The 24,681-nt window shown below is 26.9% G+C and overlaps 1 protein-coding gene across 3 annotated transcripts in view; it reads left to right on the top strand.

The window, feature by feature from the left end:
• The first annotated feature begins 1,059 nt into the window (after nt 1–1,059).
• Nucleotides 1,060–24,681, top strand: part of LOC135923025 (uncharacterized) — a 62,363-nt gene continuing 38,741 nt past the window's right edge. For all 3 annotated transcript variants that reach the window (XM_065457611.1, XM_065457612.1, XM_065457610.1), the window contains exons 1-5: nt 1,060–1,174; nt 1,214–1,413; nt 1,557–1,766; nt 8,016–8,951; nt 10,774–10,942. In XM_065457611.1, the coding sequence (XP_065313683.1) occupies nt 1,127–1,174; nt 1,214–1,413; nt 1,557–1,766; nt 8,016–8,951; nt 10,774–10,942 (1,563 nt within the window). In that variant the 5' untranslated portion in view covers nt 1,060–1,126. The remainder of the gene's footprint in view (nt 1,175–1,213; nt 1,414–1,556; nt 1,767–8,015; nt 8,952–10,773; nt 10,943–24,681) is intronic.

The following is a 24,681-nucleotide window of genomic DNA, read 5'->3' as shown; positions in this document are numbered from 1 at the left end:
AGGATTTCCTATGGGGGGGGGGCTAACCCTTAGCCTCAGCATAAATTCTCCTATTATCTAAGTAGAATAATTTTTTTATTGAAAGTATTTATTAAATATTGACTAGAGAATAATTTTAAAAACAAATTCTAGAAAATAATTTAAAAAAGCAAGTTTTTTATTAACTTCTTATCAAATAAAATATTATACAAAAAATTTACTAAATACTATAATTAAAATGTGACTTTTAATTTTCTTGAAAAATTGGCCAATTCATCAAGAATTTCGCTTGTTGTTGTAAATAAATCTCAGTGGATATTTAACAGAGCTAACCCATTTAGCCGAGATTCGGAAGTAGTATTAAATAATTACAATATTATAAAAAATACTTATTAATTTATGACTCTCTAATAATTTTGAATTTGATAAAATAATCATAATAAATATAACTATAATTAATCATAATGATAAAATAAATTACAGTTTTATTGCTATCTCTTTAATTATAAATTTTTCTATTTTATTCATATTATTGAATAATGTTAATATACTCAGAAGGAAAGGAAACTTTAATAAATTTATTTTTAAAATATATTATGTTAGAAAATTAGTCAAATATTAGCAATATTTTGACGGGGGGTGGGGGGTGTTTATTAGCTCTTTGCGATGGGGCGGGGGGGGGCTATCCCCATTAGCTATGCGTCTGAAGTCCTATATAAATTCTTACCAACCATTTTGAATAATATTTAATTTATATAATAAATATAATATATGGTAGCATATAAAATTCAAAGAACTAAAATATTTTGTAAGTAGTTAAATAAATTTTGTTACAAAAATCCAAACAAATAATGTGTCATAACGCTCTGATTAGGGACAAACCAGTGACTGCTTAATGTAAACCTCGAGAATTGGCAAATATAGACCCACACCTTTCTGCCATCTGAAAGAAAATATTTAATTTTACTTTGTGAAATGTAATTGTAATGAAATAAGATATTGAACCTTCAAAAAAATCTGAATAAATATATTACTATAATCGACCAATGAAAATTGAGTAATAATCGTCATACCTTATAATAACAAATGCCTATAACTTAGCGTTCGAATAATTTTTCATAATTCTAATTAAATTAAGGTTCTTTTAATGGATATAATTACAGATCTGGAAGCAGATGATGACGTTTTTAAGAGGGTTCTTAATTAGGAATTATTTAATGTAACATATTATTAGGTATTGGGAGATTTAGATGAAACTCAAGGTTGTACATTATACGAAGAGGGTGCTATAATAACACTTCCATTAGTCTGTATACCAGGAATTATATTATTTCCTGAACAAATATTACCATTGAGATTAAAAGTAACTAGCTTAATAAACCAAATCAAAGCATGTATTGAAGGAGATAGGGTTTTTGCTTTTATACCTATAAAGTATATTATTAAATTTCATTTTGTTTGTCATTTTTTACATTATAATTTATTCAATTTAATTAAAATTTTTTTTATACAATATTGATTTCTAAATAATTATTGCACTTATATTTTATTTTAATTAAAAAATTTTAATATTATAGGCAAGAATATACTGTAAATATGTTTGGTCATTCAGATCTTAAAAATATATTGGCTCAAGTAGGAACAACTGCACAAATAATTGGATTTAGTGAAGAAAGAATTGGAAACGAAAGAGATAATCAGGAATTTCATAGATCTCCATATCTGGGAATCAAATCAAAAGGTCAACAAAGATTCAGTTTGATTAAATCTTGGGTCAAAATTGATAAGTAATGTAGAATTTTTTTTAAAATAATAATTTTTTATATATTATTTTTTTACTAACATGGGATTACAAATTATAGAAACATACACCAAGCTTTTAGACCTGACAGATTTTTTAAAAAAACCTTAAAGGTTATTTTTGTCCCATCCATTTTTTAAAGTTTTGGACCTGTGTGGATTAAATTTTATAACCTAGCCTCACTTAGGGTTAAATTTATAGTTTATTGACATCACAGAGAGTTAAAAATGTGAGAAATGAGTGCTAAATGATCCATCATCTAATTTATCAACTATTTAATTTGATATAAATTCTATTTAAGTCTATGACAACAAATTTTCACTAATCCTATATAATATTTAAAGATATTCATGTAAAGCTCATCTGATAACTGATATTTAGATTTATTAATTTTTTACTGTAAATTTTTCATTTTACTTGGCCAAGGCAATATTTGGTGCATTATGACCAGAGTTGTTAAATGATACTTTTAGATCTTGATATAGATACAGATATACCATAAAATGGTTCTAGATAAGATACATAAAATCTAAAAACGATATAAATAGAATTTTACAAATGCTCTAGATGGGTAATTCCATAACAAATCGACCAGCGATTTGGCCGACTATCTCAAAAATGAATGAAACTTGGTATGTTAGCAGTGTTGTTAAATGCTACTTTTAAAAGTAGCGCGCTATCGCTACTGCTATTTTATAAAAAAAGTGTCGCGCTATCGCTACCGCTATCGTTTTCAAATGAGTAGCAGCAGCTACTTTTTACACCACTTTGATTTTTTTTTAAATATTTTTTTTTTACGTAACTTTATTTCCACAAATAAAATATTGATATAAAAACATGACTATAATTTGTTACATATATATATATATAATTTATTTATTATTGCACTTTAATAATAATAACATTTCGGTACTGTCATCCCCAAGTCTAGAGCAACGATCAGAAAGTATAAGCTTTGCCATACTAAATAATCGTTCAGCACTAGCACTTGAGGGCAACGCAGTATTAAATTTAATAAACAAACTTTTTATATGAAAAAAATCATCAAAAATATTTAAATTTGTTTTTTTAGATTTAAAAAAAGCAGGTTCAATAATATTATTATTATTATTATTTATTTCAAAAAAATCTTCTATGGAAGGCTGCGGTTTCGATCTTGCTATAGTATCGTGGTTAGGCATGCCATTTTTTAACGTTACCATCAGCCTATCAAGTTGCCCTTTAGATTCAGTCAAATTAATGTATGGCCAATTTAACTTGAAACTAGGATGAACGATAGCTATTACATTATCATCATCATACAGATCTGGAAATCTAATTTATATAAAGCGATTGTATTTATTATAAAAAAAGAAGAATACCATTTTAATTTTTAAAATTTAAATTTATCTGAGATTTAGATTCATTTATAAAAAAAATATTAAAATAGCAATAAATTATGGTAAATAAAAATTTAAAAAATATAATTATTATACACAAGGTATTTAATAATATATTAATTTTGAATTTTATATTAATTAATAATTACTATATATTAATATTATAGATTGTGTTGTAAATTAAGCCAATTTAAATTATGGCTAATCAAGCAATAAATCATTCATTTTATATAATTGTATAATAGTAAATAAAAATAAAGTTTTGACCTTTTCTCAATGCCTTTTAGCATAGACTCTACCAGTGGTTGGCAGAATTTTAGATTATTGATTCTTTTGAGCTTGGTAATTAATATACTCAGTGTGGGCACATAATATCCCATGCTCATATTATCTTGCCCTTCTAAGATTTTAAGTGAGGCAGCAACATATTGCATAACCTAAAAAATTAAAATGGTTAAATATAATATAATATTATTTATTAATTAAAAATACTTCAGTATATTCTTTAATAAAAGTATGCTCCTCCACATTAAAATACTGTATTCCCATTTGATCCAATATATAATTCATTTCCATTTTTTTCTCATCTAGAAACAATGCTAAAAGTTTCATAGCATTGTAAACACTATTCCATCTTGTAGTGTTTGGTGTCAATAAATAACGTCCTATTTTTTTTGAAAATATCAGACGTCTTTGATGACTTATTTTGTTTATTCCAAAGAGCTTGGCATTTAGAAATTGTAGATCTTGATACTCTTTTAAAATCCTCATTTAATAATGCTTCTTCAGCATCCACTGTTGCAACTAAATTTAGGTTGTGACAGGAACAACGATGACGGCTAGGTAACATAGAAGACTTTATTGAATATCCTAAATATTATAAATTTTATTTTATATTGGTGAAAAATTAAATATAAAATAATTTAAAACCAAGGATGTCATGAACATCAATTATCTCAAACTCCATTTCATCATCCTCTTCTTGTTCTCCATCTTCAATATTTTTATCAGGAATATTACTAGTATTGTTATTATTATTATCTTCCCCAAATATTCTATATTATTTATATCATATTATAAAAAAATTATAATAAATTTAAAACCTGAAGGCTATCAGGAAATTAGACCCATTATCCATAATCATCTTACAAACCTTGTTTTGAATTTTGTAAGACCTATGGATTCTGCAATAATATTGGCTAGAATGTCATAAGTCACAGCCAATTATTCTCTTTAGAGCTAACGCTACAGATTTTCGTTTAAGATTTTTAGGATCAATCCAATGTGCAGTTACTCCTAAATAAGCTCTAAAAATATTATATATTATAAATCAGAAAGTAAACATTTTTACCTTCTATTGTGAGTCCAGCAATCTGCCGTTGTACAGACGTAGGAGACATCTGATAGATTTAATATAAAAGATTCTTTCATTTCCTTAAAACTCTCCAAAATTCTTGCCATCAATGTCTGCCGACAAAATATCTTGGTCCGTGGAGAAAAAGTGTTTATCATCTTTATAAAAGAATCATTATCCACCAAGGATAATGGTTGAACTGTATCTTTTATAAAGTTCATAATGACTTTGTCAGCCAATTTTTGGGATACACCAGGTGTTGATGAATCCGAATTGGTTAATTTTGTTTGTATTAAATTTGATTTGGAAGTGGGTTTATCTTCTTCCATTACCTCAAAACTTTTGAGATATTTTTCAATCTCTTTATAATTTGAAGTGTGCACAGTGTAAAATTATAAAACACTTAGAATGAAAATTATGTAGGAGATAAGTACATAAAAATGATTGAAATAACTATTTTAAAAAGTTTTAAATTTAGATAAAATTTATGAATATATAAAAAAAATGATTGATTTTTGATTTTAATTTATTTTAAAAATTAAAGATTCGCCTACACATTGATATTAAATTTGTTTAATATATTACCTTTAAATGTTTTTTCAAATTGAAGCTGCTCGTATGATTTGAAGAGATAATTTTGCGGCACATCTTGCACCGAAACCGATATCCAGTATTAATTTTTTCTTCAAGGTTAAAGTATTTCTTGAATTTTGGGAAAGGATCATCTATATTTTGCTCATTTTCCAAAGAAATTTCAATATCTTCAACAATCTCACACATAACAAGATTTATAATGCTTAATATAAAATGTAAAATGAAATATAAAATAAGATAAAAGCAAGGACATACCAATAACGGAATTTCAAAAATATATAATTTAATGAATGCGCGAAATATAAATTAAATACAGATTGCTATTTAACAACTGTTTATATCTAATATATAACAATAATATATATTTTTAAATATAAATTTAATTCAAAATTAAATTAAATAAAAGGATTATAATTTTAGATTTTATAAAAAATATATTTTAATAATTTTTAGATGTATTTATTATGTAAAATTGAAAGCGCTACTTCGCTACTTTCTAAATTAGTAGCGAGCTACCTTTATCGCTCTTTTTTAAAAAAAGTAGCGCGCTCTAGCTACCGCTACTGGAAAAAGTAGCGCGCTATTTTAACAACACTGTAAGTTAGTTATTTATGTTGTAAATGTTAATAAAATCAAAATTTTAGAGTACTAGCTCAACCAGATCCAAAGATATACACTTTCAAAGTGGAAAACGAAGTGCGTGATTTCATTAAATCTTGCTATTTTAAAAAATACTTAAGATAGAGTTCAAAATACCATTTTAAAGCCCTTAAAATTTTACGTTGGAAAATATAAAAAAAAAATTAAAAAATTTCAAGTGTTTTCTTATTTCCCATAAATAAAAAATTAACATTGTTAGGAAGGGATTTTTTTGGGTGTTGATATTCACTAAAAATGTTTTTTACCTTTATATTAAACGATTTAATAAAAAATCTCGATAGCCATTTTTGTTTTTAAATTTTATTTGAATTTTTATTATTTTTATAAATAGAAAAATGCAATATAGATGGCGTTATATTAAATTTTTTTTATAATATATAATTTTTAGTAAAAATATGAATAGTATTGTGATTAAAATTAAAAAATCAATTGAGTATAACCAAGAATGATGTCCTGGGGCGATATGTAAGCAGGCAGCCCCTACAGATATGATTTTATTAGGACGCTATATTGTAAAATAAACATATTTTAAAATTTTATACACAAACAATATAAAAATAAATACCTCTTGTTTTAATCTTATCCCATTTTGAGCTTATTAATAGAATTTCTTGATAATTTTGTATATATGTCCTATCACTGTAATAGGATCTACTATTGTTATTATTTCATTAATGGGTAACCATATTTTTTCCGCAATTGTGGGGTAAAAGAAAGATGGCGATGGTCTATGGCGATGTAAAAAGGAAATATATATCTCTTCAGTAATTGCTAACCACCAAAAATCGTCATAAACACATGTTACGAATCCTTTAATATCTGCAAAAGTCAAATTGAAAATGACAAATTTTCGGCATTTGAGATATTGTTAATTTAAAAGTCCTCTGCATATGAATATATTTTTGATTTAAGTTTACTTAAACTCAAAGGAAATACAGCATGTATTTCCCGAGTTCCTGGAATGGGACGAGCTAAATTGAATCTTTCTCGTAAATTGTATTGTTCATTGGTTATATATGTAAAATTTACTGATGGCATGTTTTGTTTTGCAAATCGATATAAATCAACTGGCGTTAAAATGTGTCCAGAACTGATGCGCTGAAGGCTTGAACGTGCTGCTAATCTTTTTAATGTTATGCCAAGGCCCTCACATGGACCTTTTCCATGGTATGTAGCTGAAAAATGCCATTCAGCTGCTATACCAAAATCTGATTTATGATAACACAGATTTATAAAAAATTTCCTGTTTGCGTAGCTGATCCATCCCCCCTGGTACAACAATTTTATGTCGCCATACACTAATGAATAAATTAGCAGATAACTTTAAAGTAATGAAAGATGCTCTAATAGTGGAGTTATCAGAGATATCATATATATGTACCACGGCAGATAGTTAACAAATTACCATAAATATTTATTTTTATTACATAAATTTTTTTATAATCATAACTAACTATATTTTAATATTTATAATTTTTTATAAAAAGTAGCTAAAGCTACATTTAAAAAATAGTAGCTAAGAGCGCGCTACTTTTAAAAGTAGCGATTAACAACTCTGCTAAAAAGTAGAGTATGCGCATTAAATAATTAAATAAAATACAATCAGATGTGGTATCAGATCTACAATCCTCTCTCAATTTAATATCGGATCGGCCTCCAAAAAGTAGTGTTGTTAAACGGCTCGTTTTAGGCGATTTTTAAAAACGGCTAACTCAATACTTCATCCAGAAAAATATTACCCAAGCCTGAAGATTTTGCTCATAGAAAGAACAAAGGTCCAAACATATATCGAAATCCTGAGGCTTTGGCACTTCTGGCTAAAATATTGAGTAAGCCGTTTTTATAAGTCGGCACAAATGAGCCGTTTAACAAAACTACCAAAAAGTGATATTGAAACGCCCTTTATATATTAAGAAAAATAATTAATATATATAATAATAAAATGAACCACAACATTGATATATGGTTTTTTTTAAATATATTTGACCGATCCGCTTTTTAATACGATAAATATCGACCCTGATATCCAATCTGACTAATATTGACAAAGTCCTAAAATTTCTTATAAATCAGCCCAGATAAATCATGCCATTTTACAGATAGATACCTGGGCTGGGTCTGCAGGTCTCTGATAAATAGTAAGGAGAAGGTGATTAAGCAATTTTTATACTAATTTTAATAATCTTCAAATATTGTGATTTATCTCTAAATGTTCTAATTCTAATAAAAATATTCCCATATATTCTAGCACCCTGTCTGCCCTAGTTAGAATATTGCCTGATATTCGGGACACAGACCCCTTATACTTTGCAAGGTCAAATGCTTGGAACCGATTGGTTTTTAATAATTTCGAATTTCACATTTCATCAACAAAAACTTTACATTCTGATAAGGCTGATGATGATGAATGCTCAAAAAAAGGGCATGTAGATTTGCATGGCTTTAATCCTTTGGCGAAAGATCTAGGCCCTAGAAAAGGTGCATATGATAAGTTAAGTTGCATCAGTGATTCTACGAATGATAATAGGAATAAAATTCTTTCTATAAACGATAATATTATCTTAGAGAATGATCGGGTCATTGGTGACCATAGTTTTATTGGCAATGCGAATGACATTGTAAATACTGATATTGAAATTAATTTCGATGGATTTACAAATTATCTAAAACGAAATACTGGAATACCTAACAAACCTATATCAAACGATGATAAATTTGCTGTAAACGATATCGATTCACTTGAAGAAATTATTAACTCGTCTTCCCTTAACCAAAATACCCCTCTCCTTATTGATTTTGATACTATATTCGCATCAAATAATCACACACCTTATCAAACCCCTTCTTCCTCTACTTCACATCATATACAAATACCAATAACGTTATCTAGTTCCGTGGATATTTACGATTTTAATGATCCCCAAACCTCAATAACTGATTATAACTTTGAACATACTATTGTTACTTCACCTGTTCTAGAGGAGCAAGAAGATGGGTGGTCCGAACTTTTAAGAGGGCTGTTAGGCAGTGAGTACGAATTATTAAGACATGAGTTTTCTTTGGAGCAGGTAGGAACATTTCGCCACGAGACACTAGCACAAATAAATAATTATGCGGAAGAGTACAGAGAAGGAGGATCCACGAATACAGCCCTAGAAGTACGGAGGCGGTGGCTTTACAATAGGTTTTATTTTTTCTTTCAGCATTATTAGGATGTAGAGAAGTAAGAAATATTAAGAGAAAGATTACCCAGATTCTCTTCTTACGATTTTCTATGTGTAACATTTCCGGTAGGACTTGGATATAACGTTCTGACTCATAAGTTGGCAGGAAAAAAGTGAAAGGGATTGTACAAAGGAATATGACATTTGCCTTTCAATAATAGTGGAGTGGAACATGGTTACCATAGAATATTACATATCATATCGATCACTATTGGGCCGACCCCTTTTAAAATTGTTAAAAATTTATAGAAATATTTAGATAGAAAATCAGAAGGCCGTTTAATTTAACTCGCTAGCGCACTTGGTTCCGATATGCAGGACATCAAATGTGCGAAAAATAGCGACTTTTGAATCTTAAAATGCTTATATCTCAAAAACTATTTTATAATTTAATATATCATATTTAGGTAAAAAAAATTTTTAAAGCTCTATCGAAAGAGAAAATAATTGGCCCTAATTTGAGTGTTTACTTCCGTATTGCTTTACCCTAGTTTTTAAGTAATAAGAGGTACGTAACTTAAATGATTTAAAATTATTAAGTGTCTTATAATAAATTACAAAAGGATGAATGGTAACTTGCACTTTATTCCAGTAAAACTTAGTACTTCATCTTGAACATAAATACATTATTTTTAGCAAAATCTGCTTGAACTATATATTCTCTTTCATTAATATTCATTTTAATAGAATTCATGCCTTAAAATGTTTTTGAGATATAAGCAATTTGAAGATTTTACAGTTGCGAAAATCGCCATTTTTTGCACAAAGGCCCTGTATCTGATCTATGTGTACGTACTAGCTAACTAAAATAAACGGCTTTCTCATTTTGTTATCGATTTAAATAATTCCAGCAATTTTAAACAATTTTAAAAGAAGCCGGTCTAATCATTATCGATTTGACATGGAATGGCTGAATTTGTTTTATTGATTGAAACCTCCATTGATTATTATTTTCGTTTATACTATTTTCTAATCATTTTTATCAATTTGAGAATGAAGCTGGCCGCATCCCAGACCGATTTTTTTTTATAAATATAAAAGCTAGACGTTTACTAATGTCTACTAAATTTTTTATAAAAATTGAAGGTAGTATTATTTCCAAAAATTTTCTTATATATTAATAAAATGGCCATAAAAGCGGAAAAATAATAAAAAAATTTTTTTTTTTTGAAAGTATAATCCGTACGTATTTTTGATATTAAATTTGTTAGTTACAATTAAGGAGTTAAGATATGTTTAATTGAATGAAGGCAGAATATTGTATACGTCATTTTTGTCATTTCGAGATCTCCGAAGACATAAATGTTGGGAGGCTAAGCTAAAATTTGTATATTTCTTATAACATTTCTTTATATACAAAATTTTAAAAAAATTAAAGGGGGTCCCCGAAAATCTCATATTTTTGCTCATTTGATATATTTTTATTTCTTAAAGCATATAAAAAGAATCAAATAATGGTCTAAAAAACAGATAAGAAAAAACTAACAATTTTTACGATAAAATATAAAAATATTAAATTTATATATTTTTTTTTGACAATTATTCCTTTATTTGAGTAAACATTAGTTATATTTACTCAAATAAAGTATAAATTAAGTTTAACATTTGCACTAATTCAATTTAAAATTGCATCAAAAAGTTCAAATAACCTATAGTAATTTAAATAATTTGGCTTCGGCCTATGGTATTGACAAATAGAATATTAGCAGATACTTATATGTATAGGTGAATATCTGTGTAATATATTATATTCTTATCTTAATTAAACATTTTCCCCTATAGATTATGGTCATTTCTTCGTAGAAGGGCCAGGACTAGACTGAATTTTGACTTGTGGCGTCGAAATACTTCGCTTATTAATCAATCCAGCTTAACAAGTGAAATCCGAGATCGATTTGAATCGGCATCCGATCAATACTTTTCCAAACGGACTGAAATTATACTTAATAGAGTTAGATATTTTTATTATTATTTTTAAAAGTGGTTAGGCCGTATTTTGGTTTGTCTTATTTCTAAACGGAGCTTCCTTTAAACAGCCTAAAAAGAAAGAGGATATTTAGATTTATATAATTAATAACTTTTTTTTTATTTGTATAAAAAAAAATATATATAGCAAATAATATTTATTTGATGTACACACTTAAAACAAACCAAAATAGGGCAGGGCACAGACTTAGGCTTTAATGCCATTTAGTTATTTTAAAAATTATAATATTGTATCACGACAATTTGAAAGACTATTCGGCTCATTTTATTTAAGGTATTTTAAATAAATTCTTTAAAAAATTTAAAACATAAAATTTATAGTCAAAAAGTGAAAATTATTTATTCTGTATTCTATAATATTTAAGTAATGTAAGTTCTTTGACCTAAAGTATAGTTTTGTAATTAATATAAATGTTTTATTTAATTTCATCGAAACTATATACAAGGCCAGGATTGCCTATTAGCTTTAATATATAGATATGGGTTAGATTGTTTAAAATATAATAAATATTAGAGCTTTCATCGTTATTTAAAAAGTACCTGCGTTACATGCCACATTACTCTAAAAAAAATAGTGACGCCCTTACCCTTACAACTTTTTAAATGAGTAACTCCATTTCTTTTTTAAAGTACCATAACCTTTAATATGAATAAAGATTACATAAATTTATTTTATTTCCCTTTATATCTGAAGAGTTCGGAGCTGAATAAGATGGCACCACGCACGATGAGGTAGGGGAGGGGTCGATGACGATAGAAATACTTGGATTTTCGGGAGTGTGGTCTTGGGTGATATGTATTAAATTGTTGTTTTTGTTATTTTTTGTAAAATGTTTATTTTTATTATTATATAATTTGATGTGAATTTGAATAATAAATTATGATTTTTATTTTGGATAATAAATAAAAAAATGAAAGAATTCTATGACTACTAAAAATACATTACAAAAGATTTGATATTTTATTACTACTAAAAATACATTACAAAAATGGCGCAGTCTATAAAAAGTCTAACGGATTCAAACCTGTGTTACAAAGATTGGTACAACTTATTTCAAGAATTTAAAACACACAACCAAGTTTAACATTATCACATGAAAAATCTCTGATTAACAACAATAGGGTGTGATACTTACAAAATACTGGTAAATTTATGTGCACCTGATATTCCGGGAAACAAAGAGGTATTCGAAATACATAATATTTTAATCAAACATTTTCATCCCAAACCTAATATAATAGTAGAGAGATATAATTTTTATCAATATAATTAACAAAATGATGAAAAACTAATAGACTATATACAAAATCTACGAAAATTAGCAACGACTTGTGATTTTGGGGAATATTTAAATACTGCATTAAGAGATAAATTTATATTCGGAATAAAAAATTCAAAAATTTTACAAAGATTACTATCCGAAGACGATATAGACATAAATAAAGCTATTCAGATAGCTACTGCAGTAGAAACAGCAATAAAAATACAAAATTATTACAAAATGATGAAACTAAAATCAATCATTTAGAAGAGGAACATAATGATAATATAAATAAAATTAAAAAATTTAATAATGATACACTATCAAAATCATATAATTATTATAATGCGAGCTACAAAAATCAAATCCATGCTACTCCTGCGGCGGAAACCACAGAAGAGAAAATTGTCTTTTCATGTTGAAAAGAAATAGTGAATTTTATTAATAATAAAACAAACGAATATAATCCAGAATTTTGGATGGATGTCAAAATAAACAACAGCGATATCAGAATGGAATTAGATACTGGAGCTGGGATAAGCATAATTAACGAAATAGATTGGAAAAATAAACTTAATCGTCTTGAATTAACAAATTGCATGCTAAAACTTAAAAGCTATACAGTAACTAATATACTACTATTAGGTCAGACTGTAGTAAAAGTACAATATAAAGGGCGAACATTAGAACTACCTCTCATAATTACAAAAGGATTTACCAAAAATCTAATTGGAAGAAATTGGATAACTAAATTTCCCAAAATGACTGAATTACCTGAAGGGACCATACAAATAAATAATATTAATACAAAATGAATTTCCTCATTTATTTACCAAAGAATAAGGCTGCTTGAAAAATTTTAAGGCACAAATATATATGAAAAACGAGAAACCAATTTTCTGTAAATCACGTCCCGTACCATACACATTAAAAGATAAAGTTGAAGATTTAGATAGATTGCAAAAAATAAGAGTAATAGAGAAAATTAATCATTCACTTTATACATCACCCATAATAATTGTTCAAAAGAAAGATAAAACATTAAGAATTTGCGGGGATTTTAAAAGAACTATAAATCAAAATATTAATATTGATTACCAAGAATCCAAGATTTATTAGCCAATTTGGGAAAAGGAGAGAAATTTTCAATATTGGATCTCTCAGATGCCTATTTTCAAATTAAAGTGGGGGTAGAGTCTCAAAAATATCTTGTAATCAATACTCATAGAGGATTATTTAAATATACAAAACTATCTTTTGGTATATCGTCTTCTCCAGCAATATTTCAACGAGCCATCGAGAATTTATTAAAAGTTTTGAAGGAGTAGCTTGGATATTATAATAACCGGGAAAAATAGAGAGAAACACGAAACAAATTAAAAAAAGGTACTAAAATGTCTAGATGAAAATGGAATCAAGCTAAAAATAGAAAAATGTAAATTTTTCAAACAAAATGTCGAATACCTAGGATACAATATTTCAAAAAACGGAATTACAACTACCGAAAGAAATACTGAGGCAGTAAAAAAAGCACCAGAACCAACAAATTTGAAACAATTACAGTCATTTCTAGGGTCAGCAACATACTATTAAAAATTTATTTCAAATTTTGCAGCCAAATCCAAACCATTATACAAATTATTAGAAAAAGCAGTTGTTTGGAGATGGACTAATAAATGCAAAGACGCGTATAAAAAAATAAAGCAAGATATAAGTAGTACTCCAATATTACATAATTATAATCCAAAATTACCCATTATATTAGTAACAGATTCATCAGCCATAGGAATTGTGGCAGTTATATCACATATAGAAGGGGGCAAGGAGAGACCAATTGAATTCGCCTCAAGAACGCTAAATGCAGCTGAAAAAAAATTATAGCCAAATAGAAAGAGAAGCTCTTGCCATCATATTTGGGGTTACGAAATTCAAAGAATTTATATATGGAAAAAAGTTCACATTACAAACAGACCCTAAGCCATTAATGAGTTTATTTCATCCAAGAAAAGATATAGCAACAACATCTACTGCCAGAATACAAAGATGGGCTTTATTATTAGCAGGTTACCAATATGAAATAGAAGTCAAAAGTAGTAGGCAAATAGCAAATGCTGACATGCTATCTAGATTACCTATAAAGGGAACTCCAATATCAAAAGAAGAAACGCTAGATCAAATACAGGTGGGAGAAACACCTTTAAATGCAAGCGAAATTGAAAGAGGAACAATGCGAGATGATATACTTTCTTAAGTATACAGATATACAATAGATGGATAGCCAATAAACTATGATGCATGTTTAAAGAAGTATAGCCAAAGGAGAGAGGAAATTATAATAGAGAGAGGTTGTTTATTATGGAGAACTAAAATGATAATATTACACAATACCGAAAAAACGTGTTAGACATGATACGTCAAGGACATATTGGAATGGTAAAAATGAAGATGAGAGCAAGACAATACGCATGGTGGCCTAATATAAACCATGATATAGAAACCTGGGTCGAAAAATGTAGAGAATGCCAGGAACAATACGATATGCCTCAAAAGACAGCAATTCAAAATTGGCCAAAACCAAAAGCATGGCTCCGAGTACATATTGATTATGCTGGACCATTTCAAAATCATTATTGGTAGGTAGTGATAGATGCTAGCAGTCGCTGGCCAGAAATAGTTCCCATGACTAGCACTACAACCGAAAGCACGATAAAAATATTAAGAAATATTTTTGCAAGATTCGGATTTCCCAAGATAATCGTTTCTGATAACGGACCCCAATTCAGCAGCAAAGATTTCAATGATTTTTGTGAATAAAACGGGATTCATTTAGTGCACGGAAGTCCTTACCATCCTCAGACAAACGGCATGGCCGAACACTTAGTTCGAACTTTTAAACAGAGTATGAATAAAAGAAACGAGAGGGATTTAGAAACCAGTCTAGCTATTTTTCTCTACAATTACACAAATACACCAGGGACAGAAACTAAACAAAGTCCCGCTGAAATATTACTAAAATTTAAACCTAGAGGATTGTTAGATCAAATATTCGAACGGGGAACAAAAAGGAGAAGCTAGAATACCACAATCAAAAATTCCAGATGTATGAAAAAATTTGGTCGCTTAACAATAATAAAGAAAAAAAATGGGAAGAAGCCATTATTAAAGGCATACTCGGATCACAACGTTATGAAGTAAGTATAGCTGGTAATACGATTATACGTCATACAGACTAATTAAGGAAAAGAACCGAAAATATATTAATTGAAGAATACGAATTAGAAGAGAGAACTGAAGTAGAAGAGAAAACCGAAGAAATAGTAAACAAAGAGGATGTAATAAAAAATAACGATGAAATGAATCTAAAGGAGAGGGAGGAAGAAGATACAAGTCAAGATCGATATCCCAAAAGAATACGATCGAAACCAGATAGATTGGGGATAAATGAGATGTATTAAATTGTTGTTTTTGTTATTTTTTGTAAAATGTTTATTTTTATTATATAATTTGATATGAATTTGAATAATAAATTATGATTTTTATTTTGGATACTAAATAAAAAAATGAAAGAATTTTATGACTACTAAAAATACATTACAAAAGATTTCGATATTTTATTACCACTAAAAATACATTTCATTGGGGATCCGGTTTTTGTGGTGCTTTCCATAAAATCAAAAGGGGTTAATTAGCAAGGCGATCGGAGCCGCATCACAGATCCATGTGTTTTCACTATTGGATATCATTTAAACAGGGGTTTCACAAGGAACGGCAAAAGCCGCACCACATAGCAATTCATGCTTTTAGGGTTATATTTATTTTCACAGACATAATTCAAACGGGTATTATCTCAAGGAACGGCCGAATCCGCACCAAATCGATGGTTTTTTAGATATATTTATTTTAATAGTAGACATAAATTATTAACACGTTAGAATGTATTTATTTCATCGTCAAAATCCAGCATATAAAATCATATAAAACAAAATGGGTTTGTAATTCAGAAAATCACATCGATACTGAAAAATAAAAATTATAAAATGATTAATGGTCCCAAATTTCGTTTTTCATCATCTAATATATCCAAATTGTATAATCAAACATAAAAAAAAATAATAAAAATTCACGTAGAATTGGCAAAATTTGTCGTTTTTTTAAATAAAAAAAATCGAATTTTTGATTTATAAATCGCTATTTAAACCAAACACTAATATTTCAATTAGTAGAGTTACATATTTAATTGAAAAATATCATACATCATAATTTTTTCTTAGTAATATTTATTTGAAAGTAAAAAGTTAATGCTTCGAAAAAATATACATTGATAAGTCATGAGCTAATTTAGAGGACTGCAAAGTAATTTTTTCGCAACCCGAGCCCAAGCACACATTTTTTAGTCCAACCCGAGAGCTCGAATAAAATTTTGCAATTTGAGTTTGAATATTATAATAGCCAAAAAAATTTATAATGTCTTATAAATATTCTAAACATTAAATATTTTATTATAATATCTAACATAAATCTTTGGAAATTCTATCATATACTTCCATTAAACATATTATTAAATTATAGAAAAATAGAACTATTATGTCATACCTTAAGATATTATCATGTAAGCACCATTATTAAAGCTTTAAGATATAAAAAAATTATAAAAAAGGATATTATAACCATACTAAAACATGGTATGATCATGCCATACACATTTTATTAAAGAATGACATCAATAGCCTCTTTCTCATTAATATTTCTTAGGACAAAAAACAATTAAAAGAATGGCTAAATCAAGCCACCTTAATCTAACATAAAAATAAAATAAAAAAAAATAATATAAAGTAAACAAAAAAAATTTTTTTTTAAAATATATACACTAAAAAATATATATATATCAATAACCTTAATATCTCCTACTTCTTTTCTCTACTTATTCTTTATTATTATCATTCAGTGGATCCCAGCTTATCTACGAGAGGTACCGTAAACCCTCTTAAATTAAACGGGTCCTGACAATAGGTTAAATTATTGCCAAACAGTAGATGCAAATCCACTGCACTGGATACACCCTCTTTTGGATGTTGGAAGCCACTGTGTGTTCCCCAGTGAAGGACAATACAAGACTAGCTGATATCAGTGAGTTGGACTGAAAATCATTCATTTTCTAAAACGATACTATTATGAATACCTTAAATAAAACTGACATGGCTAATTTAATATTATTAACCAATTTCTTATCTATCAATCATGGTAAAATTCCAAACTATATCTGACCTGTTTAATAAAATTATGCTTTCAAACGAAATAATTTTAAAAAATGAATGATGGTTAGCAGGACCATTTAATTCAAATATAACAATTAACTGAGTAAAGAGTATTTTTAAATAATTAAATTCAAATACCTATGTTGAGTACATAAAAAGTTTTGCACTGTCAAAGTTAGGCATAAAAATGCGATCTTTTATTTTAACTTTTAGATTTTGGAATATCATAATAATTCTCTTATAAAATTAAAAACTGATGCTTCTGTTATTTTTACTAAATTTTATAAGTCTTTATTTTTCTGGACTGCACACCATGAACTGGGTTCAGAGATATTTGAGGATTCACATTACAGCCCTTAATTTAACAAACTGATTAATATTTTAGAATATTTAATAATTTCTTGCTACATTCAGATTAGAATTATATAATTAACAAATGAAATACAAAATATATCAATTATTATTTTTTTATCTAATAAGTAATGATTACTAGTACATATTTTTTATAGTTAAATTTAAATCCTATATTCCATAATTTATGAAAGCAATATGAACATGTTTAAACAATATAGTTCCTAAATTAAGAACACGACATGCCCATATGTTCTTTTCTTACATACCCAAATTTAAGGACTTCCTTCTTTAATTCTGAGGTTATTCTCATAATGACTTATTATTTGGGAGGTCATTTCTACATACTGATAAACCTGCTATTTTTAGAATGCCTAAAGGAGCCCATGTACGACCTGCTGATTTTTTAACCCTTTCTTTATAAAAATTATCAGATAATTGGAATTTAAGCTTATTTACGGGTTTAAATGTCCCCCTGCATTTCTATCAAGACTTATCCAACTTTTTATATAACAACCTTTAATCTTAAACCTTATAAATTTCAGTCTTACATTAGTGGACTGTCTATATTCCTTTTTTATTAGCTTCCCTAACTACACCATTTTTTTAAAATGTTATGCTCAAGTGTAGGCCTAAAACGAATTATTTGTTATTTGATATTCGATTCGTATTTTACGAATACGAATAACACAATTATTCGATTCGAAATTTCGAATCGAATATGAATAATGAGGAAAATTATTCGTATTATTCGAAATTATTTATATATAAATATTCGTAATTATTCGCAAATATTTTATTGCAAGTAAAATAAAAAGAAGTAATTAAATTTTCCTAGTGGATATCATTTCGTTTTATTTTATTTCCTATTATCAAATATCAAATCATAACAAGTTATATTTGCTGAAAAAGTTTAATGGAAGAAAAGGAAAAGCTTCAAAGTAAAATATAATTATTTTATTTTGATTGTTTCTCTTTAATCATTTTTGATGTTATGAACAAGTCAAAACATTTTTATATAGAGTGTGCCTCTTTCCTATTCTCGAGCTTCTGGCAGATAAATAACTAAATTTTTTTGACTAGTTCTTATTATTTGATTAGGAAAATCCTTTTCCCATTTAGTAACCTTATTTTTTGGCAAATTTTAAAGACAATCTAATTCAGATAGTGCATTATAATATCTTCATCCTCTATTACATTGTCATAATCACCTCTAAAAATTATATTAATAATTAAATAAAGGAAATTTATGCTACTAAAGTATTTTTAATAAATAAAATCTATAATGAAATACTTTCTAAAATTTTGTTATATTTTATATGCAAAAATGACAATTAGTTTAGAGAATCCTTAAAAGTGTCACTTTAAACATCTGTAAAATTTTTTTTGCAAAATATTTTATAAGCTTTAGAAAAATTTTCGAATCGAATCGAATATTCGATGAATCGAAACGAATAATGATTTTATTATTCGTACGAATACGAATAGCGCAATTATTTGATTCGTTTTTTTGTAGGCCTACTCAAGTGCATATTAAAAAAATGAGACTTTATCTTTTCCAGAAATGGAAAAACTTTTGAGATTTTTTAAAAAAGATTATTATTTTTAAGAAAAAGATTCAAGGGCTATCTAATGATACCAAACATAGGTCTCTATCATTTATATTTTTTAAGTAATTTTTATTTTTATCTGGTTTTTTTGACTAAGGGGAGACGCTTTTTTAGGTTTGACTCGTCATATCTCCGGAACTAAGTCGGAGCTTAAAAATTTGAATTGCATAGATTCTTACAACATATATAATCATTTAAAGTTTTTTGCCATGGAATGATGGCCCAGAGGTAGTAAACTTACTCTTCTCAATTGGGTGAGGATAGGTGTAATTATAAAGTTCTTTGACATTATTGGTGATATATTTGTTAGAATTATTTAGGGATATGTTCGTAATTGTGGAGATTTTTGTATAAAAACAACCCCAACAAGACACAGCACAACAGAAAAGAAAAGTTTAAATTATGTTTCATTGGATACTAACTACATTGATGATACAATATGTTCAATTTTTTAAATTAATTTTGAATTATTGTTAACCTTTCCTAATTCGATTATAATTTTTAGGATTAAAGTTTTATATTAAAATGTTCTGATATTTTATATTGATGAGTCAGCTTAGTACGTTTTATAAGATGGATTAATGAGAAATAAGCTTTTATATACATCCTAATATTAAATATAGCTACCAGTATATTTTGATTTAAAATAATATATTTAACAAGTCGATGATATAATAACTCTCATTTTATGGTAAAACAAAAATTAGTTGAGGATAGGTGTATAATATCTATCAATGAGTAATTGAATATTCACTTTTGCAATATATTAACTAATAGCTGCTGCAGAGAATATGGGGATTATATTTTTATAACAACGTTTTAATCATTAGTGTGTGTGTTGCTTAAGAACTTGGTATAGGGGCCGCGATTTTTTATATATTATAAAAAAAATATGATATATTATATAAAATCGACATTTTTATATTTATATTTATATATATTTTAAAAATAATGTAACAAATTTAATACTACCGATATCTATACAAATTAAAAAATGCATAAATATGAATCAAAAAAAATTCCAGAAATCTTTCATTTCCTTTTCTTTAGGCTGTATTTTTCTTTAATATTTTATTCTCCCTAGATGATTTCTTTTCGATATTTTGATACAATACATGGATCTGGAATCCATTTCAATATCGAAGGTCCATTAATATTTATGAACAGTATCCACAGTTAATTAAGAAATTTAAAAAAATCTTTATTAGGAAATCTTCATCGATATATTGTCGCCATCATATTTATTTAATTTTAATCTTTGGCAGATTATTTTTATATACTTTTCGCCAAATCACGCAAGGTTGTTAGATCAACTTTTTAAATAAAGTATATATCGGAAAGAATTTCTAAAATAAAAAAATAATTTTATTATAATTTATTCAAGCCGTTTTTCTCTCGGTCTCAAATCTATAGAGGAATTATAAATTGGTCTATTTTTAATCCTGCTAGTTTTGGATTTTTTTAAAATATATTTTAAAATAAAAATGGAATTTCTGATTCGGGCAACATGTGTAAATATTTACATACATGTAGGAGCGATTAACCTTAAATTTTTTAAAAAGGTAAATGGATAGGTATTCAAAGTGTAGTAGGTCAAAGTAACATTATTTGTAAACATACTTATAGTAAATTTATTAATAAATATTAATTTATAATTTATACAGACAACATTTTACTACAGTTTGCAGTATACACGCTCGTGACTAATGTTGGAATACTGTTAGTGGCAACTATTTGATTATCGCCAACTATGGTAGGGGTAGATTAAGGATGTTTTCCTCCAATGAATTTTCTGTCATGTAGATGCTACAATAATTTATTATTGTCAACAAGTTCCTAATGATTTATTTTTTAATATATAAGTCGCAATCAATTAAAAAATAGTCAATTGGCAAAAGGACACTGAAGAACCTGATAAAAAAAATACCAATTTATTATTTCTTACATAATAAATTACGACATCCTATATTGAAAATTTCAAATTCCTACTTAAATATTTGAAAGATTTTATTTAAATAAGGCCATTTCTTGCCTGTAGTGTTGTTAATTCGTCTAAGTCCTAACAGTCGAAAAAATACGCTAAGCCTTGTGGCAAGAGTGCATTTTTTTCATTATTAAGCTATCTTTAAGTTTAATCTCGATCGAGGCTAAGATGATAGTTTTTGCTTAAAAATTTGGTTTAGCCTTTTTAGAATTGACTCGCAACCTGTTAAAAATGTAACTATTTATTCACCACTGCTAGTTATTGGAGAAACTCACTTTATACTTTAAATAAAGCAGAACTGGCGGCGATTTATAAAAATAATAAAAGTAAAAATATTGAAAAAGAAAACTTTTGGTTCTCAATCTTCTAAGTGGCTAAAAATGTAAAAATTTTTTGACTATATAAAAATTTTAATTTTTATAACAAAAATATAAAAAGCGATTTAAATTAGCACTTTTGAAAAAAATTTTTTTTTAGCCGGGGAGGGGGTCTTAAATTATAAAATTTGAAAAGAGGCTAAAAATCCAAAAAATTAGCGGATGGCTTAGCCCCCCTCGCATTACATCCCTAGTTTTATTGGAAATTGTTTATCCAAAAATTAACAGTTTATCAACCGAATAAAAATAATTCATTGACAACATAGGCTTTAAATTTTTTAAAGAGTTAGTTTTAAAAATACTTGGTATAAAATTCGGCGAATTGTTATGTACCCAAAAGAGGAAAATCATTGAAAAAAGAAATTAGTTGGAAATTTCTCGCCTAACAGGATGCTATAATTAATACTATATCTGGGGCGTCCCTAACCTTTACAATCTCAGGAGGCTCAACTAAGATAAATTTTATAGGGGGGCGAAGCCCCTGATACTTTTTAATTTGTGGGCCTTCGGCCGGGTTTTATATTAATATATACTTTTTTATAATTTGCTAATTGAACAATTATTCTGAATTTTATATTTTGTCATTTATTATATTATGCATACAAAATAAACTAGCATATAAATAATTAAACAATATAAGACACTAAAATAATATTTTTTAATACAAAATAAGTATAAAATATTTTCGATTGCTGATATAAAAAAATGATAATGGTTTTTAAAAACCACATAATATAATATAATTCTTAGCAACTTACGTTGACAAAAGGTCATGTTAGAAAATATTTTATAGAATGCGCTAATAAGGAAAAATTTATAGGCCTAACCAAATCACTTCTTGAAGAAGAGAATTTAAACGACCAATCCAAATCATAAAACTATATGGTGGTTAGAGCTTCCATTTAGATGATATGATGGAAGCTAAATACGTAATCGAGAAAATTATTGTGAGATTAAATTTCTAAAAGATTATCTTCCATTTTTAATAATATATAAACGACTACACAGTTGACCATTATTGCTTATTTAAAATATGCAATCATATGCTCTCAGCAGCTGTAGTAATAATCTTAAATTACATAGCCACGCAAATAATAGATGCTGGCTAATTTGCAGTCATAGCCATGACACTCACTATGTTAATTCATATCAGAATTTATTATGTTAGATAAATTTATAAAACAAAAACACTAAAAATCTTTAGAAGAAATTATGTAAATATATTGAAGCCTTAAGTTATTTACACGACAAGGATGCCATATTAGAAATGAAACATTTTAGCCAGAGTGATATTATGAAGGCAATTAAGATTTTATATATAATTGTCTCGCCACCTCGAGTTGGTTTATTATCTCTTAAAATAATAGTAGTTTGTAATAATATTAAAAATATACCCGTATTAAAAATTTAATTCAAAACTGTTTTTCAAATAAGAAAAAAATATCTTTACTAAAAACACGTAAAAAAGGGGAAGAAAAGATATCTAACTTATTACATCCATTGTGGGATGAATAATAAAATGTTTAATTTTTAATAATATTTTTAAATAAATAGATGGCGTTAAATAATTGAATTCAAATTGTTACGGTTCCATGTCAATTCAGCCAAACTTTTATCGCGAATGAATTTTATAGCGAAACTTTTATCACGAATCCACATTAGCAAATACTTTTCCGCGAAGACAATATAGCGTAACAAATATCGCGAATTTTTTATAGCGAAACCTATAAAGCGAATACATTAGAGCGAAATTTTAAATAGCGAAATCATTATCGCGAAGACAATATAGTGAAATATTTCGCGTAATATATCACGGCCTATTATTATTTAATTATTTTTATTAAAATAATTTATTTTATTTATATTTAATGTTAATATTTTATTTATCAACAAATAAACATATGATATTATTTATGTTTTTCATTTATATTTATGATGAAATGAAATATGATTATTATAATATGAAAATGGATTTCTTTTATTTGATGTTTTTTAAATAAAAAAACATTGTAATATTATTTTTGTTACAATTTATTAGTGATTTTTACCACCAAAATTTTAAACAAAAATATTTTATAAGGTTAAAAAAGATTTTTAAACATATTAGATTTTTTTACGGTAAAATATGTATTTTTAACATGTTAAATTAAATTTCAATTAAGGTGCACCATATAAAAGTGACAATTATCATAATCGTTATTTTTAAAGTTTTTTGACGTAAATGGATGTATTAATAAAACTTCAGTAAAGTACCCAATATAAGTGACAATTGTCATAATCGTTATTTTTAAAGTTTTTTGAATTCTTTTGACGAAAATGGGCAAAAATATAAATTACAAACATGTTAAAATAAAATATCAGTGAAGATGTACTATAGATAAGTGACAATTGTTAATTATTTTTAAAGTTTTATGAATATTTATGACCAAAATGGGTTAAAATAAGTATTGCTAGCATGTTTAAATAAAACTTCAGTGAAGATTACCTTAGATAAGTGACAATTATCATAATCATTATTTTTTTTGATGTAAATGGGCCAAAATAAGTATTGATAACATGTTTAAATAAAACTTAAGTGAAGATGTACACTAGATAAGTGACAATTATAATCGTTATTTTTAAAGATTTTGTATTTTTATGACGCAAATGGGCAAAAATATAAATTGCTAACATGTTAATATAAAATTTCAGTGAAGATGTACCCTAGATATGTGACAATAGGCATAATCTTTATTTTTAAAGTTTTTTGAATTATTTTTGACACAATTGACAAAAATATAAATTGCTAACATGTTAAAATAAAATTCCAGTCGAAACAAAAAAACAAATCGATATTTTCATGCTCATAATCGTTGTCCTTTTATT

The sequence above is a fragment of the Gordionus sp. m RMFG-2023 genome, chromosome 1 (assembly GCF_954871325.1).
Source record: "Gordionus sp. m RMFG-2023 chromosome 1, tfGorSpeb1-WG-v2, whole genome shotgun sequence".
NCBI classification, from domain to species: domain Eukaryota; kingdom Metazoa; phylum Nematomorpha; class Gordioida; order Chordodea; family Parachordodidae; genus Gordionus; species Gordionus sp. m RMFG-2023.
Note: the sequence above shows the minus strand (reverse complement) of the source record. Positions and strands in the feature narration are given on the sequence as shown.